At 40.7% G+C, this 27,065-nt stretch overlaps 1 protein-coding gene across 2 annotated transcripts in view; it reads left to right on the forward strand.

Moving 5' to 3' along the window:
- Window positions 1-481: 481 nt before the first annotated feature.
- Window positions 482-27,065, forward strand: part of furinb (furin (paired basic amino acid cleaving enzyme) b) — an 87,858-nt gene continuing 61,274 nt past the window's right edge. Inside the window, exons 1-2 of one of the 2 annotated variants that reach the window (XM_074632299.1) lie at window positions 482-1,175; window positions 9,121-9,389. In XM_074632299.1, coding sequence (XP_074488400.1) covers window positions 9,225-9,389 — 165 coding nt within the window. In that variant the 5' untranslated portion in view covers window positions 482-1,175; window positions 9,121-9,224. The remainder of the gene's footprint in view (window positions 1,176-9,120; window positions 9,390-27,065) is intronic. The other variant, XM_074632300.1, reaches the window with a different exon arrangement.

Below are 27,065 nucleotides of genomic sequence, written 5' to 3' on the forward strand. Positions count from 1 at the left end.
ACATTTATTAATTTCTAAAAAAATGTGAAATTTAAATAATATTAATATGAATTAATATTACTTTAATTAAAGTCAAACTGTGTGTTATGGCCCCTCCACCGTGCTCTACTGTGCTCTTTAATTCTGTGTGTAAATTGAGTAGATGTCCACACGATGGCGGCCACACACAGAGGCACATAACCGGCTAATCTGGGGGAAACAAGGATATGTGTGTTTTGCTTACAAGCGCAGCCCAAATACCCTTTTGTAACGATAAAATTACCATGACTATGATTTTAATATTGAGCCACAACTTAATTTATTTCTCACTACTTACTAACACTAACAAATGAGCTGTTAATGTTGAATAAAAAGTGGATAAACGTGACATTTAAGTGAGTTTATCCCATAAAAAAAACACTAACCCGCCCCTCTTTCAACTACCACGGTGGTAAAATCAAGCACACACACACGTGAAAGTCCAGTTGGCTCTGTGAACGTGACGTATTTCCTGGATGAAATGGGTTTGTGGCAGTTTGTTGTCATCTCCATCTCTAGTAGTGATCCGTTATAGACTGTGTGTTGGCACGCAATTGATTTTTGACTTCGCAAGCCAGCATAACGTTACTCTAAAGCCAACAAAAGAAAGAAGCCATGTGAAATAACTGTAGAAGAAACCGGCAAATTAATACAACATGGTTAACAAGCAAAGACTGGAGAGTTGAATTTAACACTTGGAGGAGGAGGAGGGAAGATGGGCGTGTTCGGCTCGCAGCATTATTATTCATCATCTCCTGGACTAAGTAGAGGACGCACAGCTTCTTCAGCAGGTTAGATGTAAAGTTGAGAGTCAAGAAGAAGAGTCTCCGCCCGGAGGAAGAAGAAGATAATGAGGAGGCATCTTAGTTTGTGTGAGTTAGATGCGTTGAAAGCAGCAGGGAGGGGATCCGTGGCAGAGTGGGAGGGAACAATGGGAGGATTTGCAGAAAGCATGACGGCGATTTTTGCATAAAGTCTCCTCCAGCAAGCCTCTGCCGACAGCTCTCACCAGTCTTCCCAGTCAGGTAAACCAACACCTCCCCAGCAGGCTTTCATCTTCATCCCCTATAAGGTGGATCTTTTTGTTGAAGGAGGAGACATGACTTGACCAGCCGGTCTGCAGCGCTGCTTCTTCTTCTCCTCTAAGTTTATTATTGGTAAGAAAACAAGCATGTTTTGTTGCAACTCCTGTGCAGTTTTCTGCATTTCACTGTTAATTCAGATTTATGTTCTTGCTTTGCTTTCCTCTCTCCTCTTTAAATGTCTCTCTCTTGCACACACAAGCATGTTTGTTTGCAACTCCTGTGCAATTTTCTGCATGTCTCATTTCACTCAGATTTATGTTCTTGCTTTGCTTTTTCCTCCCTCCTCTTTATATGTCTCTCTTGCACACACACTCTTTCTTTTTCTCTCTTACTTATTCCCCCTGGAGCCTAAATGAGGCTAAACCCCCTCATCAAGTGCTTTTATCTGTGCAAGGTGGGAATTGGGTGTAATACATTTCAGTTAGTTCTGCTTCTCAGGCAGAGATTTATGTAGACTAGTGGGCTCTATTTCCTCTCCACACTGGCATCAGATTGTCTATTTTAAGAAAGTGTACTCAGATTGAACCAACAAAAATGAAAAAACTTTCAGTGATCTAACTTATCTTATCCTCTGGTTATTGTTGTTATGTTCTACCTCAAGTGCAACTCCCACTGGGATCTCAACAAGGGAAGGAAGTCAAGGTCACCAGCAGCTATGGAGGCAAACAGCACGGCACCCAGCTTCGCTCTTCAATCGGATTACACTATAAAACTAAGCTTGCATGCCATGTCTTTGTTGGGCCCTAAATCTTGCCCGTTGCCTGTTAAGAGATCAAAGCTTATTAAAAGGGTTGGGTCCTGCGTTATGTTTATGTTGCCGGAGGAAGTCGGTGCTGAGTGGTTCACATCCACACTTTGCCCTAAAAAACACCACCTCTCTCTAGCTCTTGTTGATTTGTCACCGGCGCTTGGTTTCTCGTAATCCCCTTCAATTGTGAGCTCTTTTTAGGAGCACACATTTTCTATAAGAAGCATAAAACAGGAATGCAGTGGAGGAGAAAGAAGCAGGAAGACAAACTTGTCAACAGTATAACTCATCTATAAACTGGGGCAGAGAGAGTTTTGGTTGGTGGATGAGAGGAAGTTTGACACATGGAACAATGCCAAGATTCAGATGGCTGCTCAAAATTGGGTTGGATCTCTCTCTGGGATATTACTTACAGAATTGATTCTTTCTCCTGGACACATTGCCGCTGCCCCAGACAACATTTTATCAGGCTTTTCCATCTCCGCAGCTCGTGGGCAGTGGGAGCGGAAGATGGATGGGGCTTTAGTGGCGCTCAGTCACGGCGTTCTCGCTCACTTCAAAGTGTGTCTCAGATGATCGCCGTACGGCTCACTTCCAGCTGTGTACCACAGTCCTGACAGAGCACACAACATGCCTGTGCGATGTCTCTGGTTTTTCAATCACACTCTCTAACTTGGAGCAATTTTCCCCCTCTCAGGAGAGGATGCCTAGCTGTCAGCGGTCCTTCACAAACGCTGCAGCTCTCTCCCGTGCCTCTGTTCTCTGCGAGAGGGCAGCCCAGAGCACATGGTGGGTGTTGATTTGGCTGGTGGGCAGTCTGAAATAGAGCTGGAGTGCTGCATACGGTCTGTCACAGCTTAGTGGGCCTGTCATTACCAATGGAAATCGCCTGCTTGTCCCCATCAAGAGTAGATGTGTTGTTCTGTCACATTATTGCGTCTCACCGGGAGTGACACTAATGTAGAGAGAGTTAACTGAATGCATATGCTGTTTTGTTAGATATGGCACATTTTGCACTATCGAACATGTTCACTAAGCAGTTTCTCTGGTGCAGTTAGGGGTCAAGTGTTTTTCTGGTCATACACTTTTTCCAGATGAGTAAGAAAATCTGATTGGCAGCTTTCTGGTCGCAAGCCCAGTTCTCTTAGCTCCAACTCTTTACTAGAGGTAGATCTAGAGCTGGGCTATATACGTATTAGGGCTTGTCCTGAATACCATTTTTTGGGCTTCGAAGCTTAGGTGAGAAATATTAGAAGGTAATCAAAGCCTCGCGGCGTGAAATGTTGGGAGCAGCAGGCTGATATGTTCTTCTGTCTGTCTCCATCTCAACCGTTTCAGTGCCCCGAGACAGTGTCACTGCTGCACTACTTTACACACACGCACCTCTACACACAACAAACAGCGATGTCAGTCTGAGAAAAATTAATAATAATTAATGTTGTGGGATTATTCCTCATTTCATGGGCTATTTTGGGATGTATACATTATTATCACATACTTGTATATTGGAAAAACAAAAAAACTAAGCACTTGAATAACGATTTCAAGGTCGATTTCCATGGCAACAGTCGACGTTTCGAATCATTCCGGTCAGCCTTACTACTTAGAAAATCAATTATAAGTGTTGGAGTCAGTGCCATGATATCGATAATGTGGTGGCATTATTAGGTAGACTGTTGGTATTTTAATCAGCAGTGGAAATGATGGCCAAGAAGATAGTCATTCATTAATCATTTCACTCAGCTACAACCGACCTATACTGTAATTCTGAGGCTAATAATGAGATGGATATTTGAGAGTAGAAAATATTGAGTATCACGATATTATGTTTTGTGATACTGTATCGATTCTCAAAAACACTGGATTGATTTTTAATTAATAGTTTATATGCAAAGATTAATACTTCATTTCATTTGCAAAGAGAGGCGCTCTCTCAGTGTTTGTGTCCTCTCAAAGTAGTGCTTTGATGTTGGATGTTACAGGGACTGTGATAAATGCAAATGCAGATCCCGCTGCTCTGACTGCATATAAAAAGTAAACTTTTTTTTTAACTCATATTTTATGCATGTGTGATGGTGTGTTCTCGTACAGTTTTCCTGAAATTAGATTTAGAAAATCGCAATATATTGAATCTCAACCCCTATATCATGATACATGTCGTATCGCCAGATTCTTGCCAATACACAGCCTTATTTGAGAGTGTTAAAATAGCTGGCTGATGTACTTTTTTTTTTTTTTATAGCAAGGATCCCTCAAATTTGGTTATTTAAGAGCTGTGACAAAGATGTTTCACAAAGCCGGATATTTTTACAGTTGAGTAATAAGCTTTATTATCTAAGATGGCAGCAACAGTAAATGTAAAATATGAAGCTAATGAACAGTCATCTGGAAATGTAATTATGAAATTCTTATAAACGGCTATAAATGGAAACATTAAATGCCAAAATATGACAGAACTGCCGTTAATTATCTGTGATGAGCCAGTATTGGCCAATAATACACCTCCTGCTGATGTGTGTCGGGCTGCAGCTGCAGCCAGTTTAGACCATTGTATCGTACAACCATAACACAGCCTGAAAGATCAGCAAAAGACAACATATTGATACACTATTAATACCATATTGATATTACTGTATATCCAAATTCCTCCCAGATCTTGGTAGACTTGTGCACACTTTCAGCACTCATAACAGCTCATAAAAGCTGGTGTTTCTGAAAGCTGCAAGTCTGTAGAATATCACGCAGTGCTCCACACTGCTGGATATTCTGTTGCCCAAGGGCTCAAATGATGCTATCAAGACAATAATGAATGCACAGTGTTGATCCATCACCCTCTCTTCTCAGTGCAGTTGAATAGTGAGGGGGCGTCACACGACAGGAATCACTCCGTGGTTAGTTTGTACCATCACAGTCGTGTTTTGTCGGCCACTGAGCAGCTCCACCGGAGCGGCAGGGGGTGAAGTTCGCTCCTCAAGTGCACCTCAGCTGTCATCGCCGAGGCAGGAGGGAAGGATCGCTCATTATGAAGTTATAGACAGAATGTCTGAGCAAAATGTTTTGATAGGAACTACCTGTTGTTGCTTCTGCTGCTGTTCTGTAATAATAGAGAAAGAGGGTTTTTTGAAAAATGGGAATCGTTGATCAAGATTTCTCACCATCCTCATGAGATCCTGAACTACACAGGTCACTTATCCACCCCTGCAGTTCCGCTGGCTCACTTACTCTAATCTCGGAAGAGGTTACGCAACTGATTTTTCTATTTTCATTGTAGTTTTTAGATCCTATAAAGTCCCAGGTTCTCTCGTGGTTTGAAGGTTGAAACTTCTTCTCACTTTTAGGCTTTTGATGTATATTGTAAGAGTAAGCAGCCTCTTGTTAACTCCGCTCCAGGCTGTGTTTGGAGAGAAGGTGCTTTGGGCGTTGTGTTATTATGTGCTTGTTATTTTTCGCAATGCTGTGTGGGGGGGAGGGATGTACTGTACCTCCTTCTCTCTCCTCCTCCTCCTCTCTCCATCTAGTCCTCCCTCTCGGTGACAGCAGACCCCCTGCTCCTGTTTTTGTGACTCCAGCATAGCATCTAATGAGCTCAGAAGAATTGCAGAAGAGTGTCAGCCCCTGGTCATGATTCCACCACCTCTCCTGCTGCTCCGCAATCACACCCACTCCCTAAATGTATCTGAGAAGCCACAGATACATTCAGTGAGCTTCTACTCTTTGAATAGTTTGGATATATGTAATCCCCGGAAGCAATTTTTGGGGTGAAATGAAGGGCGAGGGCATCCTCTGTGTTGGTAAAAAAAGTTCTGAAATGTTCCCTTGTTTTGGACAATGGATTTATATTTGTGTGGAACTTAACACAACAGTTTACCGGCAAACCAATTACCCTGTTACATTTCAAAATTGCCCACTGCCAAGCTATACACATTCTTTCAATTAGAGTTAGTAGGTTTTGTTTTCCAAGTCCACGAGAAGGAGCCATTTATTTGACAGGAGCCATATTCACTGTGGAAAAATCAATATGGATGCACTCACTAAAAGGAGATTTATTTCTTTTAAACATGATCCAAGTTTAAGCAGTTGATAAACCTCACCCCGGTTTCCTGAGATACACTTTGACAGTAACATGTCATCATATCCCTGAGCTGTTCCCCAGTATGACTGGACTGCCATGTGCTGTTGTTTTCAACTGTTGTTATGTGCCATCTCTATTACCAGTACAGTGGTGTGAGGTGAGGTGAACAGACTTGGTGACGAAGTGAACTGTCACCTACTGCAAAAATAATCACCACTTAATTGGAATGCACTGTGAAAATACATAGTTTTTTCTCTTGCACCTTTAATGATGCCCATAAGGAGTCTAAACACACTCAGGCACAGTCGCTGGAACAGTCTGTTCTACTGCAGGTGTGCCTTACCTTGCAGAAGATAGGCTCCCGAGTGTTTTTCAGAAATCCATTAACAAGACTGAAAGTCTCATAGCAGCCCCCTTAAGCCTGCAATGTTCATCACATCCCACAATTTGGAACTGTTTGACAGAATGAACACCACACTGATGATTTTGCAAAAGCCTTAAGGGAGTGGGGATAAAAATGTTAATTTGTCCAGAATATGGCCATAGAGGAAAGACCACATGGTCATTAGAATCCAAATGGTTTATCTCCTTGGGAGCCTAAAAATGCTGAGCAAAGATCATAACAATCTGCCGACTAGTTCATCTTGTGAGCACAACTGACCGTATAGGGGTGTGGTGGGAGCCATAGACTGTATATAAGAAGTGGACGTAGTCACCGTGACGTCACCCATTGGTTTTTGGACTGCCATTTTGAAGCCTCGAGTTCGACATTTTGGCCGTCGGCATGTTGGTTATTTGCAACCAGAAGTAACCTGAGAGGGTGCAGCTAAGTACAACTGAGAGCTGAATAAGACATTTTTAGGGCGACCAAAAAAGTTATAATCAACCTTCATGAACTGAAAACACACTGTGAAAGGGTTAAAGTTGTAAGACAAAAAGACGGACAACTCCCAGACTGGACAACGCCGTGGTAGCTACCTGTCAATCATAAGGTAGCCACGCCCTAAAGCATAACCTGCTTTATGGTTTATTTGACTAAATGGGACCATGATTTACTAAATGAACATCATGCTGTATTGAAGAAGACTTGAAACTAGCGATTGAGACCATAAACTCATGTTTACAATGTTTACTGAGGTAATAAATCAAGTGAGAAGTAGGGTCATTTCCTCATAGACTTCTATACAATCAGATTTCTTTTTGCAACCGGAGGAGTCGCCCCCTGCTGGCTATTAGAGAGAATGCAAGTTTGAGGCACTTCCGCATTGGCTTCACTTTTCAGACCAAGGAGTTGCCCACTGGTGGGAGCAAGTAAAAAATCTCAGTGAGTACTACTTTGGCACCATTGTCAGGTTAAAAAAAACTGACTAGAACATCCTGCCATGGTGATGAGAAGAGCTACCAGTCCATGTGCGCAGCAGTTCTCCCCCATCCTTCTTCCCTTTGTACCTGCTAAGAAGGTTTATATTGGAAATTCAATTTCTTTGAATTCTTAAACCTCCCAGAAAATCCAGCGGAAAGTCATACGTGAACACAACAGACTTAAATGTGTTCACTTTGAAAGGCTTAGATTAGGAACACTTAAAGTAGCTGCTATTTCCTTTTACATCAGTGTAGCAGGGATTGGCTCACTGACTGGACTGACTGCTGGGATCAGCAGGAGGACTGGACAAGCATTTAAACCTGCATCACCTCCCTCCTCTTCATCTTCCTTTGGATGGACTGATATACTTAGCGGATTCCTACACCTTATCATATTTCTTACTCCGAGTCTGAGTTATCTCACCACAAAGCTTTCCTTTTTATGTGTGACTTACGGGCTCCTTTGGTGCGACTCAAAGAGCTGCAAATCAAAAGCCCACAGAATGCCCCGACCTGAAAATCTTTTTCCTCAGAACATGTGCTCATATGATGTTCTTTTTTTTAGCACACTTGTTTTTTTGCTATTCAATTAAAATATGTTGTACAGTTCCTTCGCATACTTAATAAGTGGTTGGTTGAATGTATATTTTGGAATATCCTAAATCTAAGAGCAGTGTCTGAGTGAGTGTTTAAAGTTGCAGTCGGTAACTTTGAGCAAATATTTAAAAATCAATTATTTTTATAAAACTGTCACTATATCCTGACAGTAGTGCATGAGACAGATAATCTGTGAAAAAAGTCATGTTCCTCTGTGTCTTCCTGTGCTCCTGATGGCATTTGCAAGATTTTACCGGCTGAGCCGAGCAGTCTCTACAGCAGCTGTCAATCACTGCTCGCGAAACTCGCAAACTCAAACATAGTCAGTGCTGATCTAATATGAATAAATATTCTGTTACTGTAATGTCTATTTCTCGCCTTAGACGTTTTCAGAAACATATGTTAGTGTACGGTGTATAGCTGTAAAATGAGAGTTTGCTCCGGCCGGTGGGCGGTCTTTGGTTTTGGCTCGATTGTTGTCAACATGGTGGCTGGGTCACAAACTTTCTCATTTTACAGGTAAGAAATAGGCATCACAGTAACAGTATCTTGATTCATATTTGATCTGCTTAGTTTGACAGTTTGATCAGAGTTTGAGAGATTCGCAAGCAGTGATTGACAGCTGCGTTAGAGACTGCTCGGTTCTGATTGATTGGTTTAGTTTGGGTGTGGTGGAAACTTGCAAATGCCATTAAGGAGCACAGGAGGACACAGAGGAACATGATTTTTCAGAGATTATCTGTCTCTTGCACTACTGTCAGGATATAGTGATAAAAATAACTTTTTTATCATATTTGCTCAAAGTTCCCGACTGCATCTTTAAATGTCCTCTCCCTCAGACGCCTTGGTCTGTCTAGTTGCCACAACTAGCTGGTTTGCTTGGATCTTGTCCTGTATTGCAGCATCATGCCTACCGTATATCATTATCATACATTACCATTTCAGGTCTGAAAAAAGATGAAGGAGGACTGAAAAATAAGTCTGTTTTTGGCAGAACCCTTGTCTGATTTGACCTAATATGTATGCTTTGCACATTTATGAAGACGTGTTGTTTTTAGACAGTGGACAGGGAGCTAAGTGAGCTGCCTGATGAGCTCTGTGGGTGTGCTGTCTATTTTTTGCTGCAGTTTTGGTTTATTTTCTGAATAGTATCTGCAGTAGGTAATTCAGGCCCAAGAGTGACCCAGTTAAGAAGGCCATATTTGTGTTTATAGCTGCCTCTGTCCTCTCATGTCTAGGCCACTGTTCTACTTTGCTGCTGTGAGGTAGAGCAGCCCCACTCTGCCTGTGAAGCAGCGACAGACGGACGGATAGACTGCCCCTGTGAAGTGTGCTCCTTTTCATGGATGCCAGGGTGGCCCTGCTGCACTTATGGACAGTCGTTGTCCTCCTGAAGTGGATTGACGCTGCAGAGGTCTACACCAACGCCTGGGCCGTCCAGATCGATGGGGGGCCGGAGGAAGCCGACCGCATCGCCAGGGAGCACGGTTTCATCAACCACGGCAACGTAAGTCCTTCTTATACATGAGTATGTGTGTGTTTGTCTCTCACATACTTAATAACTACCTATGTCGCTGCATGCGAGACCGTATCGACACACAGCTATGGCTAGTAGGTGAACATCAATGTTACAAAACTGTTGCACATCAAAGCCGAGCATCAGAGAGCCAGACATGACCCCTGCAGGCAATCCTGTTTTTGCAGCAGATTGCAAAAGTGTGGCCCCCTCCACTTCTTGTATTTTAAGTGGGGCAGGCACGACTTCCAAACACACACTGGCAGACAGTTGTGTTTGCAGAGTAGTGTTACGAATAGACAGGAATAACAAGGCTGTTATTGCAGGGTCTCAAGGAAGGTTGTTACGTTTAATTATGATGTAGGTAGTTTAGTTTTTATTGCCGCCGCTTTAGCTTCTGTTTTTTGTATTGCCGAGTCATTGTAATTAAATGAGGCGCTGCGTCATCCGGTTTGCAGATAGGCAAAAGAACGATAATTGTCAGAAGAGGTGAAGAGTAGGAGGGAGAGGGGGGAGGTGGTAGTGACTTATTATTCTCTCAGTGGCGTGTTAAGTCCTAAGCTCTTCCATATTTGTGCTCAGCAGTTTGACAGTGAGTCGCTGTTTTGGTCCCCTCTTCCCCCTGTTGCTCCACTTGAGACTTTACCTCATTTGCATGCGTCTTTGTGGAGCAGCCGGAGTGCTACACACGCCAGTGAACAGCCTTCTGGATTACTTTTTAGGAATATGCGTAGGTGGTTCTGCATATTCCCACCCCACCTCAAATAAAGAGGATTTTCTAAAAGAGAGGTTTGCGAAAATTAATTCGGGCTTAGCTTTGCTTTCTTTATTTTAGATCGAAGATGGAGCTTTGTCTGGAGTGCAAAGCCAGATGTTTTTTAGCCTCCCTGTTATCATAGAGAACAGTTGACGCACGATCTTACAGCAATCTGTACAAGATTAGACGTGTGTGGTTATTAAAAGATCTTCATCGTCCACCACATTATATTAAATTATACCCATGTGACTCAACATTGAGGGACTCTGCTTGGATCTGGAGTTCATTTAGTATTGATCTGGATAGTTGCAGTTGTTCCAACGGTGGAAAACGTATTGTACTGCGCAGAGAAAAGAAAGAGTGTACATTATAGGCGAAATGGCCCCCAACAGACTTTTACACTTAATTGCTTCTGTGAATTCTAGATAGAGAATCAATCTCAAGTCTTAGTGAATTGGGTAAAATGAAATGTTAAATATTCGGCTCACAGAGCACACATACATATTCTAGACAATCACCCAGGGACACAACGCTGCGAAGCAAAAAGTCTCTCTTCCTCCGAATGAGGCAATTCTCCTTTCTTTCATATTCCCCCTTATGTGATCACTTTCCCATAAAACTTTTATGGCTTTATTTCTCCTGTTTATCTCTCCTTCCCTCGTTTCACCCAAACCACAACGACACCTCCAGCCTCTGTTCTGTCCGTTAAACCACTAGATTAACGCGGAGATGTATAGTTTTATTTTGGAGTCAAAGGAGCAGAGCCTGAAGCAGCCTCAGGAACTAGTCTTCTTAGACGGCTGTCACTGAATCACTGATGCCATATGGCAGCTTGTCATTTTAGTGCATCTGACATTAAGCCGCTCAGGTCCCCGAGCAGCAGTGTAGCCCCAAAAGAGGGTCCTAAAAAAAACCTTTCTCACCTCATCCCAGCCAACCAACACTGCAGTACCTTTCTGTGGTTCTGGGTGCAAGACACCACAGCCCACACGATGTCTGTCTGCTTTACAGATGTGCTTTTCTTTGCTGAAGAAATGCTATAGTGGAGCTTCTTGATGTGAGAGGCAGCTATTCCAACTGTGGATATAGATGTCTGCAAGTTTAGAGAGGGTGAAGATGGATAATAGGAAAAAGAAGAAGTAGGAAAGAGGGTAGAAAAGAATTGAGATAATTGACAATTTCATTGGAAAAATAAGAAGAGTAGAAGTGAGACGTGGTGATAGGACGGCTGTGAGTGCGGGAGTGTGGGAGACAATAGCAAAGAGCTAAGAGAGTTTGGTATTAAGAGCCAAAAAGCATGAGCGCAAGATGACTGGAAGGGTGAAATTTAGTATTATCCACTGTCTGGAAATTAGATTTAGTGTGAGTACATCTTCAGTCATTGTTTCACAGAGGCGCCTAAATAAGTTTTATTTAGGTCTCCAGTCCCTGAGTGGGTGCTGTGGGAGAAGGATGATCTACAGGCGGTATGCAGTGACAGTGCAGTGTGGGTTATGTGAGGGTACGGGTTAAGCGAGGCTCTGTATGGCTGGGGGCCTATAGGGGAGACGGGCTTAGTCATTTTTCCATCATCCTTTGGTGTTTTTTTTCTACGGAGCACTTGAAGTGAGCAAGGAGGCTGATGTATAATCAGGAGGTAATGGAATTTTTATCACTAATGTGATTACGGGATCATCACGCAACTGATTATTTGTTCGCTGCAGTGCTCAGAAAACGCCTTATTGTCTGGGCGCGTCTTTGTGCATTTTGCAGATTTGCTCATTATGCTTCTGCTTAATTTTATTTGAGTGGGTGTGAGGGGAAGAGAGCGCACTTGTGTTGTGTGTGTGTGTGTGTGAGTGTGCATGTGCACCTGTATTCAACAGTTTAAGTGTAAATGTCCTCAAGACTTCCCAGTGTGCATCTGCATTTTACAAGTTGTCGCGGGCGGTTGTTTGTATCCCTTTTCTTTGTAATCTGTTCAATAGCATGTGGTTGTTTTTTCTCCAATAATGCTTTTGTGTCTGCGTGGCAGTTCCAGACCAGGGTTTAGAGCTAAATGTCACGTTGTGTTCTCGGTGAGCGGAGTCAGAATCATTGTTTTTATGAGGATGGGCAGGCTCTGTGGGCGTTGACAGACTGAATCACCCCGCTCTGCGGAGTAGACGTCTAATGCCAGAGCCTCTCTCTGTGTGTGTCTCTCTCTACATCTCTAAATCTTTCTATTTATAGCTAACTCACTCCAAAGTGGCTATAGTGTGACTCTAACCTGAAATAAACAATACACAGGTTATACAACTTCCCAGCATCTACTCCAGCAGTCGTGGCCCTCTTCAAAAGCTGCAGGAAAACACTCCGCCAGCTCTTGTGTTGCGGGGGTAACAGGTAGTTTCCAGCTGGTTGTCAAATGTTTGATTGCAGTCGCCCCATGTCGGCTGATTGTGCTATAATATTTTTTCAAAATTCAATATTCTTGCTGCAATTTTCAGACCACTGTTTTCCAATTTCATACCATCACAGCCCCAACACACACAGACCCGCTGTGTGCTAGGTAGAATGTAATGCGCTCCAAGGCCATTGTGCATCGCTCTGCACATGATACCCTGCCAACTGTGTGATGCACCAGCATACTAGCCAATTCTCTCACTCTCTCGCTCTCTTTGTCAATTCAATTCAATTCAAATATATTAGTATAGTATTGGCATGAAATGTAACAAAATAAATACATGAAATGTATCTCTCTCTCTCTCTCTCTCTCTCTCTGCTCTACTTATGTGGCTGCGTGAGCTGGTCACAGCAAGTCAGGATTGAGTTCATGTTTTATTACTTAAGAAATGGCGCTGATGCTTTTAAGAATGCATAAGGGCAGTTTGCTGTGAGGAGAGTTGGATTATTTTAGATTTGAGTTTGAAAGCGAGCTCCATCAGGACAGGCTGATTGGCTCAGAGAGTGTCATTTGCTTTTATCTTGCTTTCATTTAGCTTGTGTGCAATTGGGAGGCTTGCGTGTGGCAGTTCATTTGTTTGTCGTGCTGATGCTTTTGTCCTCATTTTAAGGTAATAGTTTATTGAAAGGAACATCAAAAGTGTCTCTCTCTCTCTCTCTCTGCTCCGTCTCTGCCTGTTGTTGTCTCTCCAGTGCATACCTACTCTGAGATGTTCATATCCTCACACTTTGCCACTCTAGTTTCACTCATAAACCCGTACTACACTGTTCTGCAGCAATGCCCACACCTGCAGTATTTGCTGTCTTGTATTTCCCCCAAGACCTTGAAGGGAAAATAAGGAGTGCCTCTCTGAATACAAGCTGTGAAGTCTCGCCGTCGGCTCTAACGAATCGCAATAGAAAGAGTCTCCAGAGGCGCTAATATAATATAATAGTACCAGGAGAATATTCTAAGAAAGCGTGAGATGCTTTCTCAGTTTTTTTTTTTTTTTGCCCACTAATGTCCCAAGTCATTTTCGCAATGATTTGTTTGACTTTTTTCCTTTTTTTGTTCTTTATTTGTTTTTCACTGCAATAAATATTCACTTTGGAGGAGTGAAATGTCTTTTTAGATCACGCAGAAGTGATTAATCTCTCATTGTCTGATCCCCCATGTAAACAAGCACTCTTATTACAATTTTAATTTATTTGCCAAGCATGGAGTTCAAGCCTGTTGAAACAAATCTTTAGCATCCATTGACATATTTATATTAGATAAACTTATTTATGTTATTGTAGTCGCCAAAGTAACAAAATCAATAAAATTGTGAAAAAAGATTTTGAATGCGGTAGAACAAAGATGAGTGATATTCATGTAACAGGAGCTTGGTTGACATATAGTATGGTGTCATAATTGCGACCTGGCGTTATAGCACATACAACTGAAATATAACACTTTGCTTAATGGGTTTATAAATGTTGACTGGGATATTACTGGATGTGGGAAGTGTTTTTTTTCCCTGCTTAAAGTCCCAGTGAAACGGAAGTTACAGCATCTTTAGCTCCGGTACTGTGACGTATTTTCCTCAGTGAAACAGAATATTTGAGCGGTGAACAGTCACAAGAGGGATTAAATCAAATCCTTTCGCATTTGATTGGACCGCTAAAAGTGGGCGGGTTTAGAATCTAGCGCGATACGGAGCTACTGAGGACTGCCTTTGTCGCTAAAAGTTGCATATTGATGGATGGATGGATGTCATGATATTTTTGGCTGAAATTGGTTTGTACAAGCTTACGTAAGCACATGTCATATTTTGTTTTACAGAAAGAAAAGATGACGGGATTGTGATATAAAATACAAAGAAATTGATTTTATTTAAAAAAAAATGCATATATTAAATACGTGCACAATATGAGCAGGGATGTGATCTAAAAGGGTTAAAAAGGTATTTTTCATTTAATCTCATTCGTTTAATCTTAGTGTGTTTACAATTTCAGCTTGTTGGGAAATATCCTGTTAGTGTGTTCATCAATATTAATTCAAAATATTAATATTCATACAGATTGATTGACAAACATTGCCTAAGCTTATTTATGCTCTCACAGCACCATTTCCTCCCAAACATCATTAAGCTGCACGACATGATCCAAAGCCCCACAAATTTCAAGATGAGGCCCCTAGAGATCATGAAATGTTCAGACATCTCTCACCAATACCCGATCCATTTAATAGATGCTAATCCAATACTACATTCAGCACAACTGAATTAGAATTTCTGAATACTTTGTGGAACTGAAATGGTGTTGTATTTGAATTGTCATTTTCATCAGAACTTGTATTTTGTCATTTGAATCTTATTCAGTGTGTTGAAAGACCGCTCGGCTGTGGAGCTTTGTTGGTAAATCAATAGTGGGGAAAAAAAAGCATACAATATAGATATCTGTATCCCATGTGAATTCTGAAGAGAAGTTCTGTTTTTCTGTAATAGCCTGATTATTTTTGCAAGCCACAGCTTTTTCTTGACACCCAGACGCTGCCTCAGTCTGAACGGACCAGAGGTTGTAAATCTGTCCTACATAGGGGTAGTTAAAAATGTTCAGTTTCCTTATGGCACAAAAAAATGGAAGGAATTAATCACACTTGTCTTGAGGCTAAGGATTGTAAATAACGCATCATTTATAACAATAAAATACATTCATCTTCAAAAAAGAAAGTAAAAATATATGAACATTTTTATATATTTTTTCTTACTAATTCCCCCAGTCAGTTTACCTTGCACGGCAGCTGGATTTTTGCAATGCCGCGAGAGAATCTCAGGATCACATATCACACAAAAATCCATCTTGTCAGGTTTCAAGTAATGTGTTTGTGTCTGGAGAGCTACACAACGGACCAATCAGCATCCAGCATCTCCGTTAGTTGAGATGTTGCAGTAGCATCAGTTACATCAGAACTTGATTTCTTCATTGAAAGAAGAGCAAAGGACGGCACTGAAGGTCTTTTCTCAATAGAAAAGATGTTTTTGCTCTTCTCCCCGTTTGATTGACAGACAGCTCATCCAATCACCTGCACCGTATTCTTTAACAACAGTTTCCATTGACGGCTTCTCAGATGTTTCTATTTTAACAAACCATTTGGCGGGTCAGGTTACCAGTCAATAGACATTTCACTATGTTTTCAGAGCTCTATAAAATACTCCATAAATATATTCTTTGCATTTACTTTCTAGTAAGTCAAAGTCATGTTAGACTTACTTCCATAAATCAGTCTTGTGGCTTGTTTGTATCATCCTTCATATCACCCTGTATCGAGAGATATAATACTTTTTAATTCCACTTTTAACATCCAAACATTAACATAGAAATAATACTTCTTTGGAAAGAATTGGCTCACAATTTATTGACATTATACATCTTTTAAATTTCAAATGAGAAAACCAAGTAACTTGTGTTAACACGCCTGTGGTAAATTAATTTCTTTAACCTTACATTCCTCCTTGGTTGCTGTTTCTGTAGCGGGTAGCTACATGCCCTTTTCTCTCTCTCTCTCTCTAACTCTATCTCTATTTCTGTGTGTGTGTGTGTGTGTGTGTGTGTATTTGTTTCTGTGATGGTGAGTTATCTTAGGGTTTGGTGCAACCTTCTGCTTCTGCTTACAGCCTCACAGCCACACACTGTAAAGCATTCGTGCCTGTGTGCCCGCTGGCACACCAATCTACAGCCTGCTCTGGCATTAGGTTGCCATGGAGAAAATTGCCAGCATATTATTTGCAGTAGATTGACTCCAGCGTTGCGAGAGGGGGGTCATTTTTGTTGGCAGTACATTAACACACAAGTTTTCGAGGCCACTTGGCATTTAAGAAAGTAGTCCACTTCCTATTGGTATTTGTACTTAATTATGAAATTTAAATGAGACTCTAATGGCCGAAGGCTCCTTTGTGTATGTGTGTGCTTGTCTCCCTGTTTATTTTTACCCTTCTCTCTTAAATATGTAGTATATTATATATCTGCATCGTCCTCTCACTACCACAATATCCTCTAAAATCCACTGGGAATGTAAATGTAATATAATTTATTATTTAATGGAGCTTCCTAGCGAAAAGTATTTCACACGTTTGTACCTGTACAACCGGCGTGACAATAAAAAAAAAGAAAGAAGAAAAAGAAAGAAAGAAATGTTGCTTTGCCATCTACCCGTTTCCCTTTGTATCCTCGCCATTTTTTCCCCTTTTATCCTCTTTAATCTCTTCCTCTTGAAACTTCCAATATTTGCAGGTTGTTTTCAGGTCTCGTCTCCAGTCAGTCTCCTTTCTTCTTCTTCTCCCTACTGTCTTTCCTCTGAGCTCTCTCTCTCTCTCTCTCCCCCCCCCCCTCTTTCAGTTGTCCTCTCCTCCCTTTCTTCATCCTCCAGCTTCCACTTTATCTCAGTGTTTACTGATCTGAGTGAAGTGTACCTCCTCGTCCCAGAGCTGTCTCTCATTTAAATGCACCACTTCATTATATGGAGCCTGCAGCCACAGACCTTTTAGCTGTTTCCAAAAATGTCTCCTAGAAATGGATTTGGTGCTGTGCCAGAGATGCGCAGAAATCATTACTCAAAAGGTACTCAAAACTGTGTTTTATAACTGAAAAATCATTGACCTATAAAACTCCTTTATGCCTCCTACGAACATTGGTGCATTGGTAACAAGTTTGCAGTAAGGTTGTGGACAGGAAGAGAAGGAAGGTTAGAAAGAGGCTTGTTGTTTTCGTGGTGAGGGGGGTCGGGATGACTCAAGATCAAGTGTGTGGAAAAGGATAAAGTCTATCAGACTGCCCTCTGTTCCTCTGAGATACGGAGCATCAGCCGGCCATGCGTGTGCATTGTCTGCCTCCATTCGGGTCTCTTTTCTTCAGGGAGGTCTTTTTTTAAGACTGCTCACATTCATAATCTGCCAATTATTGACTTAGGGTGGCTTTGAGTAAATTGAAGATGGACCTTTTCCTTTTGTGAGACATTGACTTTTGTTCACAGGGAAGAATGCGGCCACAGCCTCGGCATCAGCTACAACAGCCACCACTTTGAGAGGTTTTCTACAGCTAGAATCTTTCACTTTCCACAGTTATTATTCTCTGTGGCGACATGTATGTTGAGTTTTAGATATTGTGCAATGTAAACATACAATGCCATAGAATAGGTTTGATGCCCCCCCCTAAAAAAAAACAAAAAAAACATGAGCAAACACAGTTTTTATCAGATTGGTACACTTGATTATCCGGCATTTTACATTACAATTGATCCAGTTTATCCAAGAGTTCTTTTCTTTTGGATTTTACATTGAAGAATATCTCTTCTTGTCTATGTTTGCATATGTAATATTCACCTTAATGGAAATAATGCTAATGTAATGCAGTTCAACAAAAGAGCCTTTTTTTAATAACAAACAGCATTTTTAATGCGCATAATCCTGGTATTTTGTTGAGACTGTCAGAGTGGTGTTTATTCACCTGTGTGGTTTTAGTTTGTGTTGTAGATTTTTGAAGATGGAGCTTTAAAAAATAGATCCTCAAAACTCTCATTACACTGTCGAATCATGCTCATCTGGCATGTTTTGACAATTTTAAGTTTCAGAAAGGTAGAACTTGTCGCCGGATTATTTTATTACATTAGATACTACAGGTTATTATGATAAGCCCTTGTTGGTTCTTCTCACTGAATGTTCCTGAAGCGCCCTTTGCAGTGGAGCGTGGCTCTATGTATGTGAGCAGACTATCAGAGGTGTGGATCCGATGTAATGTATGTGTTTGCAGGTCTTGTGGGTGACATTACTCACACTAATCCTTGGCTGTTGCACATTTTTACCCAGAGCAAATGTATCTTGTCTGCGCCGTACGTGCAGCATTAAGGTGCGTATGACAGAGTAGTTTGTGTAACAGTCGACGACAGCACCGACTGTTTAAAAGTAGGCAATCAGATATGTTTTGCTGCAGTGGGCTCAGCCTTCTGAACTCCATCACGTCAGACTACGGACATTTACAATATCACTGCGAAAGAGAAGCACTGCCTCTCAATTGCTCTGTAGGTGTGTGCATTGCATCGACGCATGAATTATAAATGATGCCAATTCGATGCATCGATCTGCTAAAAGAAATAATCAAATTACTCCGGCTTTAGCAATAATCAATAGGAAACACTTTGAATTGCAATAATCAAATTGAGATGAAACAAGTCGCTCCTTTGCCAGGATTGAGAAGCAGAGAACTGGCACCATCACTGCTGCTGCCATTACTGCCACTGCCAGCTGAGACTACTGCTGCTAATGACTGTCACAGTACAAGCAATAACACTCCTCATGAGGAAGATGTGTGTCGGACATGTTTGGACAATCACAAGTAAACACATTTTTTTAAATGTGTATAATTTAAAAAAAGATTGCCAGTATAGAAGAAGCCATTTTTGGTGAATCGTTGCTGAATCAATTTGTGTTCCCCACAGTTGAACCGAATCACATCAAGAAAGAAAAATAAGAATAAGACCTCCTGTAGGGAATTGCCAGCTTGAATAATTACATGAAATCGATGTCGAGCCAGAAATACACACACCTACTAAGCATTTTTTTTTTATTGTCTGAAAAAAACTGTCTTTCTTTGCAGTTCTACTGTAGAGCTCATCCCTTATCCTGCCCACAGGTTTAAAAAAACTAGACCTTGAGCCAGCCTTAGGCTCTCCACAGAGGGAATAACCTATAAGCATACTGCACACCAAACAACAGGACTGTTCAAGCTGTTTTTTTTCTATTGTTAACATAGTACAGTCAGATGATTTTCCTTGCTTTCCTTTTTTCATGTGAGCAAGATCATGAGAAAATCATATTAGAAATGTAATATGTGGGGTATCAAGAAGGGTATAAATGAAAATAAGAATTAGAAATAAAACAATACCGTTGTTACCCAGAGGTGCGAGCGAGGGATCAGATTAGTGCTCAGCCAGTATTACATTTCTGCTGGCAGAACACCTCTTTTTTGTCGCTGCGCCACTAAAATTAAACATCGAAACAATCTGAAATCTGAAGCGTACAAGTGTACAAACAATAAGTAATTTGACTGTGACTGAGGCCGCGAGACAAGTTATTAAAAAGTTATTAGGGTTTTTTTTCCGCGGTGCAGCCACATTCTGTCATGAAATGTCAGATATATATATATTGTTGGAAAACTCAAAATCTTTTATTTGATATTTTACTATTTCATCTTTTAAATTCCATATCCTGTTTGGATGCCAGTATAGTGACTTGGATTTTTTTTTTTTTAATGTGCAACCAGTTAATTTGGCATGAATATTTTAAGAGCCCCAAAAAATGTAAATCAGAGCTCAGCACATCATTAATCATTATTATTTATTTATCATTTTGATGAAAGGGAGTTATGGACAGACGTTTGTGGTTGAATGTCTGCGCTGCATTCATAACACTCAGAGTTTTCTTTTAATCTGTGGAGATATTGATGAACGCCACACCAGCAGTGATGAAACACTGTAGTTCAATATATTATGCCCATAGTTCAGAAACATACTGGGAGCTCTGGCTGTGATTTGAAGCTATATACTCACATATACTACATATAATCTGCGCACATCTGGCTCACTAGATAACACAAGATGGCAGCGACACTGTGATGCATTCAAGTGCCAAATTAGTCATTTCACTTCACAATTACTTACAAGTGAGTTTTGCATGTCAGGCCGTTTCAATTATAGATTTCCATTACGGATGTTATCTCTGATTTTTGACGTCTGTGATGCTCCACAAAAGACTTATGCAGCAATCAAAAACCAACATCCCATCTTTTTTTATTTTACTTCAGGGGGTCTTTAATGTAAGAGAAGCAAAAAAAAAAAAAAAATCGAGAATTACTTTTCTCTCGGAGCATACAAATGACCATGTTCCCCGACCTCCCCGCTGTGTTCGGCTTCGTTTGTGTGGGAAGGCAAAGTAATGTATTCGTTTCCCATTAATAACTTAAAGACAAATCAAGTGGAACTTTTTATCAACCAGCACCAAAAGTATCTTCAAGGATTCATTGCCGTACACAGCCACCAGACCACCGTCCATGAGCTGTTTTCCTCTTTTATCCCCTTCATCCTAAAGAAAAAGTCTGATAAGCTGATACGATGCCAGAAAAAAAATTCTTTGTGCGGAGCAAAGTGTGCTTTGTGCTGCTGTAAAAGAGAAAATATATGACCTTTTGAGGAAAGCCGAATGGAGAAGTAAAAGGTCTGCGAGGCTGGAGATATCAGGCTCCCCTCTGAAGCGTGACACTTGGTCAATTGCGAGCTGATGCGATTTAGCCGAGACAAGACAGAGAGTGATGGTGAAATAACAAGGCAGCAGCTGGGCCTCCCGGACTCCGGCACCGCGGGCGATCAGGTAGCTCCTTCCAGGAGTTTACAGAAAGTTGGTGGATTAGTTTTTTCCATCGATACCTGTTTACATTAGAAAGTGGCTGCTCTATCACATCATGCATTATTTAAAGTAATAAACAAACAGACAAGGGTGATCCAATGAATAGACCTTTAATGTTTTATTTATACATAGCATTTTGATTTAAAGTTACTCTCTAAAATGTATGAATTTTAAATCAAGCTTTGAACATTCTGTTTTAATTAGTGGCTAATGATCCTTGTGCAGCCATTAGAGAGTTCTTATGTATGTATGAGTGGATGGGCGCCGCCTGTCACGCAGCTCCTCACCCAGAGAAAGGGAGCTGTGTGGGTTATAGTTACAGTCTAATACAGCCAGATCATTCTCAGCCTGAATAATGAAGAAGAGTGTCTGCCATGTGGAAAGAATACCGTTCACGGTTAGAGGATGAATGCAGAATACTTTAGCAGTTGTTCGTCTCCATTTTCATTCTGCTTTGGATTCCTTTGTGGGCCGAGACAGACAGAGACAGCGCCGAGCGCCGCATGAGCAGTTCGCTCTCAAATTTAAACGATGCAGAGGTTCTTCAAATTGTGCTCGCTAAAATAAAAGTGACATGAAAGAATGGAGCAGCTGACCCAGAACATACCGGGGGGCTCTTCGTTGCAAATGGCACTACTTACAATCTTGTGGCTCTTTAGCTCTTGATAAAGAGTTTGTCTCAGGTATACAGCGATTTAAGCCGTGGGAAATGGGCTCTATAGGACTGCGTTATGTTGAACGCACTTCTGTTTGTATTCACATCCTAAGCCCGCGATGCTCATCCCGTGTGACTCCAAACCTACTTTCTCTTCTTCCTGCGCCAACTAAAACATACTTTTATCTCATGCTGTTTTCATTAACTGGTAAAAAGAAATACAATTTTCACACATCTTGATTTATGTATACTACACATGGTCATAATAAGAAGTAATGCACCCACTACTTAAACGTCTCCGCATTAAGAGGTTGAATAGAATAGGGAGCACTATAAATTTCTAATCTACATTATACTGTAGTGCGAAAGATGAGTGCATTATTTATGCCTATACTCTTTGTGTGCACTGGTAGCTTTTTGTAAACCCTCCCTCCCATCATGCATCTGTCCTCTATCTATGCTGCGTTAGTTCTACAATGGAGGCTGCAGGCTATCTCTCTCTCTCTGATGTTGTACAATAGAGCTGATTGAGAATATTGTAATACAGAACTCATCATTTTCTAAACAACACCTTTTGGCAGTGGAGTAGTTCCACTTAACTAGACCATAGTGCATGCTTTGTTTTGCGGAGAGTAATGGCACAGCTGAACCCATATTCAAGCTTGGATGATGCAGAAAAAAACTGTTTTCGGTTTATTTATCATGCAAACATTCACTATCATTATAGCAGGCAGGACACTATGTCGTAAATATGAAACAATAAGAAACAGTAATTAACTCAGATCGTAGACTGAATATAAGAATTGGATGTAGTCATTGTGACGTCACCCATTGGTGTGCGGACTACGTTTTTGAAGCCTCAAGTTTGGTATTTTGACCGTTGCCATCTTGTTTTTTTTGCAACCAGAAGTGACACGAGAGGGTGGAGCTGAGTACAACTGAATGCTAAATACGACATTTTCAGACGACCAAAATGTTACAATCAACATGAACTGAAAACACACTGAAAGGGTTAAAGACGACAACTCATAGACGTACAGTGACCTGTCAATCACAAGGTAGACCCGCCCTAAAGCATACCCTGCTTTATGGTCTATTTGACTCTAAATGGGACCATAACTTACTAAATGAATATCATGCTGTATTGAAGAAGACTTGAAACTAGTGATTGAGACCATAAACTCATGTTTACAATGTTTACTGAGGTAATAAATCAAGTGAGAAGTAGGCTCATTTTCTCATAGACTTCTATACAATCTGACTTCTTTTTGCAACCAGAGGAGTCGCCCCCTGCTGGCTATTAGAGAGAATGCAAGTTTAAGGCACTTCCATATTGACTTCACTTTTCGTACCTGGAAAACTTTATTATCTGGTATCTTTTAGTGTGACTTTTTTTCTAAAGGGCTACAATAATAGCATGTCATAATGAATCTTGTGAAATCTTTCCAAGCAATGCTTTATTGAACTCTTATTTTTTCATAATTGATTACAGATAACTTTTCAGTTTTGTTTTAAACGTATTTCTTTGAATGGAGCAAACTAAATATAATTATTTATTTCCTCAACATTTCAGTGATGTTTTTACTTCGGGCAGTTAAAATTGTTTTTCAGGACTGTGGTGGAAAAATAAGTTAGTCTGGAGCCCCGGGTTCTACTCAAATGTCCACCTGTGGATCCCGGGAGACTCACTACATTGAAAACCTACCTAGCAACAGCACTGTCTATAGTGACACAGACACTCAAGCAAGCATTTCAAAGACAGGCTGCTTATGCACCCTTTAACGTTAATGCACATTTGATATAGGTTGATGCGAACCAAAAGTGCTGTTTTGTGATTTCCGATATAAAACTTGATGAAACGATTCCATCTTCGTCTCTAGAGGCCAGCCTTCTGAAGAAGTGTAGGGGCGGAGTAAATTTCGTTGAGAGATTGACAATTGAGAAGATTCCTTTCAAGCTATTAACTGAATAGAGCACCATGGAGGCTGTCAAGAATGACTGAAACTCTCCTCCTCAGGTTTTCATCATAAACCTAATAGCATTCTGCTACCAGCTGCATTGTTGTGGTTTGTTGTAGGAGGATTTTGAAAAAAAACGCACCAGGCTGTCTCCACCCAGCCCTCAGAAAATGTCTGTGTCTCTGTTATGGATGTATGAGAGGAAATTGAAAAACAAAATGAGGTTTAAAAATAAAATATATTAAGGTTCTCAGGTTGTTCATCCCTTGTTGTGTTTCGCAGAAAGCCCAGTATGCTGCCGCCCTCTGCGTAATAGAAAAACAGTCCTAAAGGTGGTACTCGTATGATGTAGCTTACCACAACGCTTCAGCCATTTATCATTGTTATGAAGGCTATCATGGGACCTTGCACAAGAGTCCTTTATAATAAGTGCAGTGTTCTCTCATATTTCCAGCGCTGCCACACAAATGCATACACCCCACACAGCAAATATGAGTGGTGGTTTACTCCTTCTGTTTCTGCTGCATTCGATTTATATAAGTCTGCTGCAATATGATATCTTAAATAGAAACATACTATGGCTGAACTCTCTTTCCCCCTTATCGCAAATAATTGTTTTCTAAATCATCTCCCAATTATTTTTGCCTTCTCTCCTCCTTCACACTGCGCCTGGGTATTGTTGTACGATGATTATAGGTATTTGGTCTGTTTTCTACTGATCACACTGTGTTGTGCCAAGATGAAATGGTTGTAAATGTCATGCCCTTTGCAGCGAAAGGGATGTTTCGCCTCGAATAGCACCATAACAAAGCATATACCCGGCTTGGCTTGGCTGAATGCCACGGGGGGAAAGCGCTCTTTAATAGCTTAATTTATGCTCGGCCGTTAAATAATCTGACCGTTGTCTCAACAACGCCGTCACGCCCTGCGTTCACACCTCGCCGACAATAAATAAAAACAATATAAATTATTAAATAGAGTGATCAAACAATGCGTCTTCTCATGTGGGTGGAAAGTCGAGGGGCATTAGCATAGCTATAAATAGAAAAACAATGTAACACTCATATATATGACTATATTTTCTTACTTTCTTGGCTGCACTTCAAGGAAGTGGCAGCAAACTTTCAATCACACAACACAACCGTCCTTGATGTTACTTGCTTCTTTACAAAATTCAGTGTGCACGCAGCAGTGACAGTTATTCCCTGTGACACTTTTCTCAGTTGGAGATGTGTCATTTTTTCATGGCAGAAGTGTTGAGAGTGTTAAGCAACCACATATTACTTAAGATTTGAGTTTGATATTCATACACATGCTTACTTTATGCTGTTTTTATCTTGCCTTTTTTTGTTTCTGGTGCATTTGTGCAGTGACTCATTGAAGTCCAACTGCTCCACCATCCCCTCAGATTTGGGCACAGATCCAGCTCCCTTACAGAGGTTAATCCAGGCGCTCATGAATGTACGCAAAGCTCAAGCTCCCATTCTCAACACGCAGAGACCCCAATTCTCAAACTCTCTATGTTTTGATGTCCTCGACTGTCTGTGCTTCTGAGGTTCAAGGAAAGGGGGCTTCATGTTCCATGAATTTGAACGAGGCTCGGTTCAAAGTCGCACCCCTCTCTCCACTCTTGTAGTCGGCTCGCTCCTCTGGTTACTTGGCCCGCCGCGTGTTGTGGCCTGGGCCCCTCTCGGGAAGCGAACTGAGGGAGCTTGAGTCTTTCTGTTTGATCTACTAAGGCCACTGTGAAGATCTACTTTTTTAACTGCAAGAATATGTTTTATTAGACTAGACTGTATATCATTTGGTACAATTCGTTCAGTTCAGACCACTGAATAATTTGAACAGTACGCCATGTATTTTGATATAGATCTGTGGAACTAGATGATACCTTGTCTTTGTTTTTTTATCTCGTTTTCATCAAATCTAGATACGGAGAAACCACTTTAATGGTTCAGGCAAACTTCACTTGTGTGCGTCCAAAGTCTCAAATATTATATTAAGTTTTAATAAATGAAGATAATCATCAGACCATAATTTAAATTAGAATAGAACACATTTCAAGCACTTTCTTTTTTTATCTTGCACGGAGGGAAAATGAATGTGACAAATATTAATTAAACTATGAGTATTTAAATATGCCTCTAATGTGCACTGTTGTGTGCATGTATGTATCTATGATAGCACATGCAAGGAGGAAATTGAGCTGTCATTTCATATTATTACAGCTCATCATTACGGCTGCATATCAGGCCTCGGTGCCTTTTGAGTGCCGTCTATACTGTGTACGTAGATCTTAGCATCAAAAGCTGAAACATGGTAGTTTGATCACATTGATTGTATTTTTAGTAGGGCTGTCAATCGATTAATATATTTAATCACGATTAATTGCGTGATTGTCCATAGTTAATTGCTATTAATTGCAAATTAATCACACATTTTTGACCTGTTAAAAATGCACCTTAAATTTGTCAAGTATTTAATACTCTTATCAAGGAGTGGGCAAATATGCTGCTTTATGCAAATATATGCATATACGTATTATTGGAAATCATTTAACAACACCAAATAATGACAAATATTGTCCAAAAACCCTCACAGGTACTGCATTTAGCATAAAAAATATGCTCAAATCATAACATGACAAACTGCAGCCCAACAGGCAACAACAGGTGTCAGTGTGTCAGTGTGCTGACTTGACTATGACTTGACCCAAACTGCATGTGACTATCATAAAGTGGGCATGTCTGTAAAGGGGAGACTCGTGGGTACCCATAGAACCCATTTTCATTCACATATCTTGAGGTCAGAGGTCAAGGAACCACTTTGAAAATGGCCATGCCAGTTTTTCCTCGCCAAAATTTAGCCTATAGCATTATTTAGCCCCCTTTTCAACAAGCTGGCATGATCGTTGATATGGTTGATACCAATAGATTCTTTAGGTTTTCTAGTTTCATATGATACCACTTCACTCTAGCTTTAAAACTAAAAAATTCCATTGCATTAATGCATTAAAGAGATTAGTGGCGTTAAAATGAATTTGCATTGACAGCCTTAATTTGTAGACAAATTTCTTGTACAGATGTTTGTGTAAACACTGATGCCCTAGACAAGACTTGGCTAAATGACAGAAGTATTTTGTATTTCATGCTCATCAGATAAGGTATTCAAAAATATATTTTTTTTATATTGGCAAAGGAAATCAGTGACTGGCACAAGTATCAAAAAAGATGATATTCCCTTTACTACTCATTGCTATTTTAAAAGGGTTTTCTAATTTCCTAGTAGTGAAAACAAGCTGCATATCTTTGCTGGTCTGGTCCACTTAACTCTAGAGAAAACATGTACTCACCCTTAAACCTGCAGTAGGCAGAATGTTTTTGGCATCATTGGGCAAAAAATCCTTAATAACCTTTAAGAATATTGTAATTCAAGTGTGCTGAGAGATAACTAGAC

Source organism: Sebastes fasciatus, chromosome 4 (assembly GCF_043250625.1).
Source record: "Sebastes fasciatus isolate fSebFas1 chromosome 4, fSebFas1.pri, whole genome shotgun sequence".
Classification (NCBI taxonomy): domain Eukaryota; kingdom Metazoa; phylum Chordata; class Actinopteri; order Perciformes; family Sebastidae; genus Sebastes; species Sebastes fasciatus.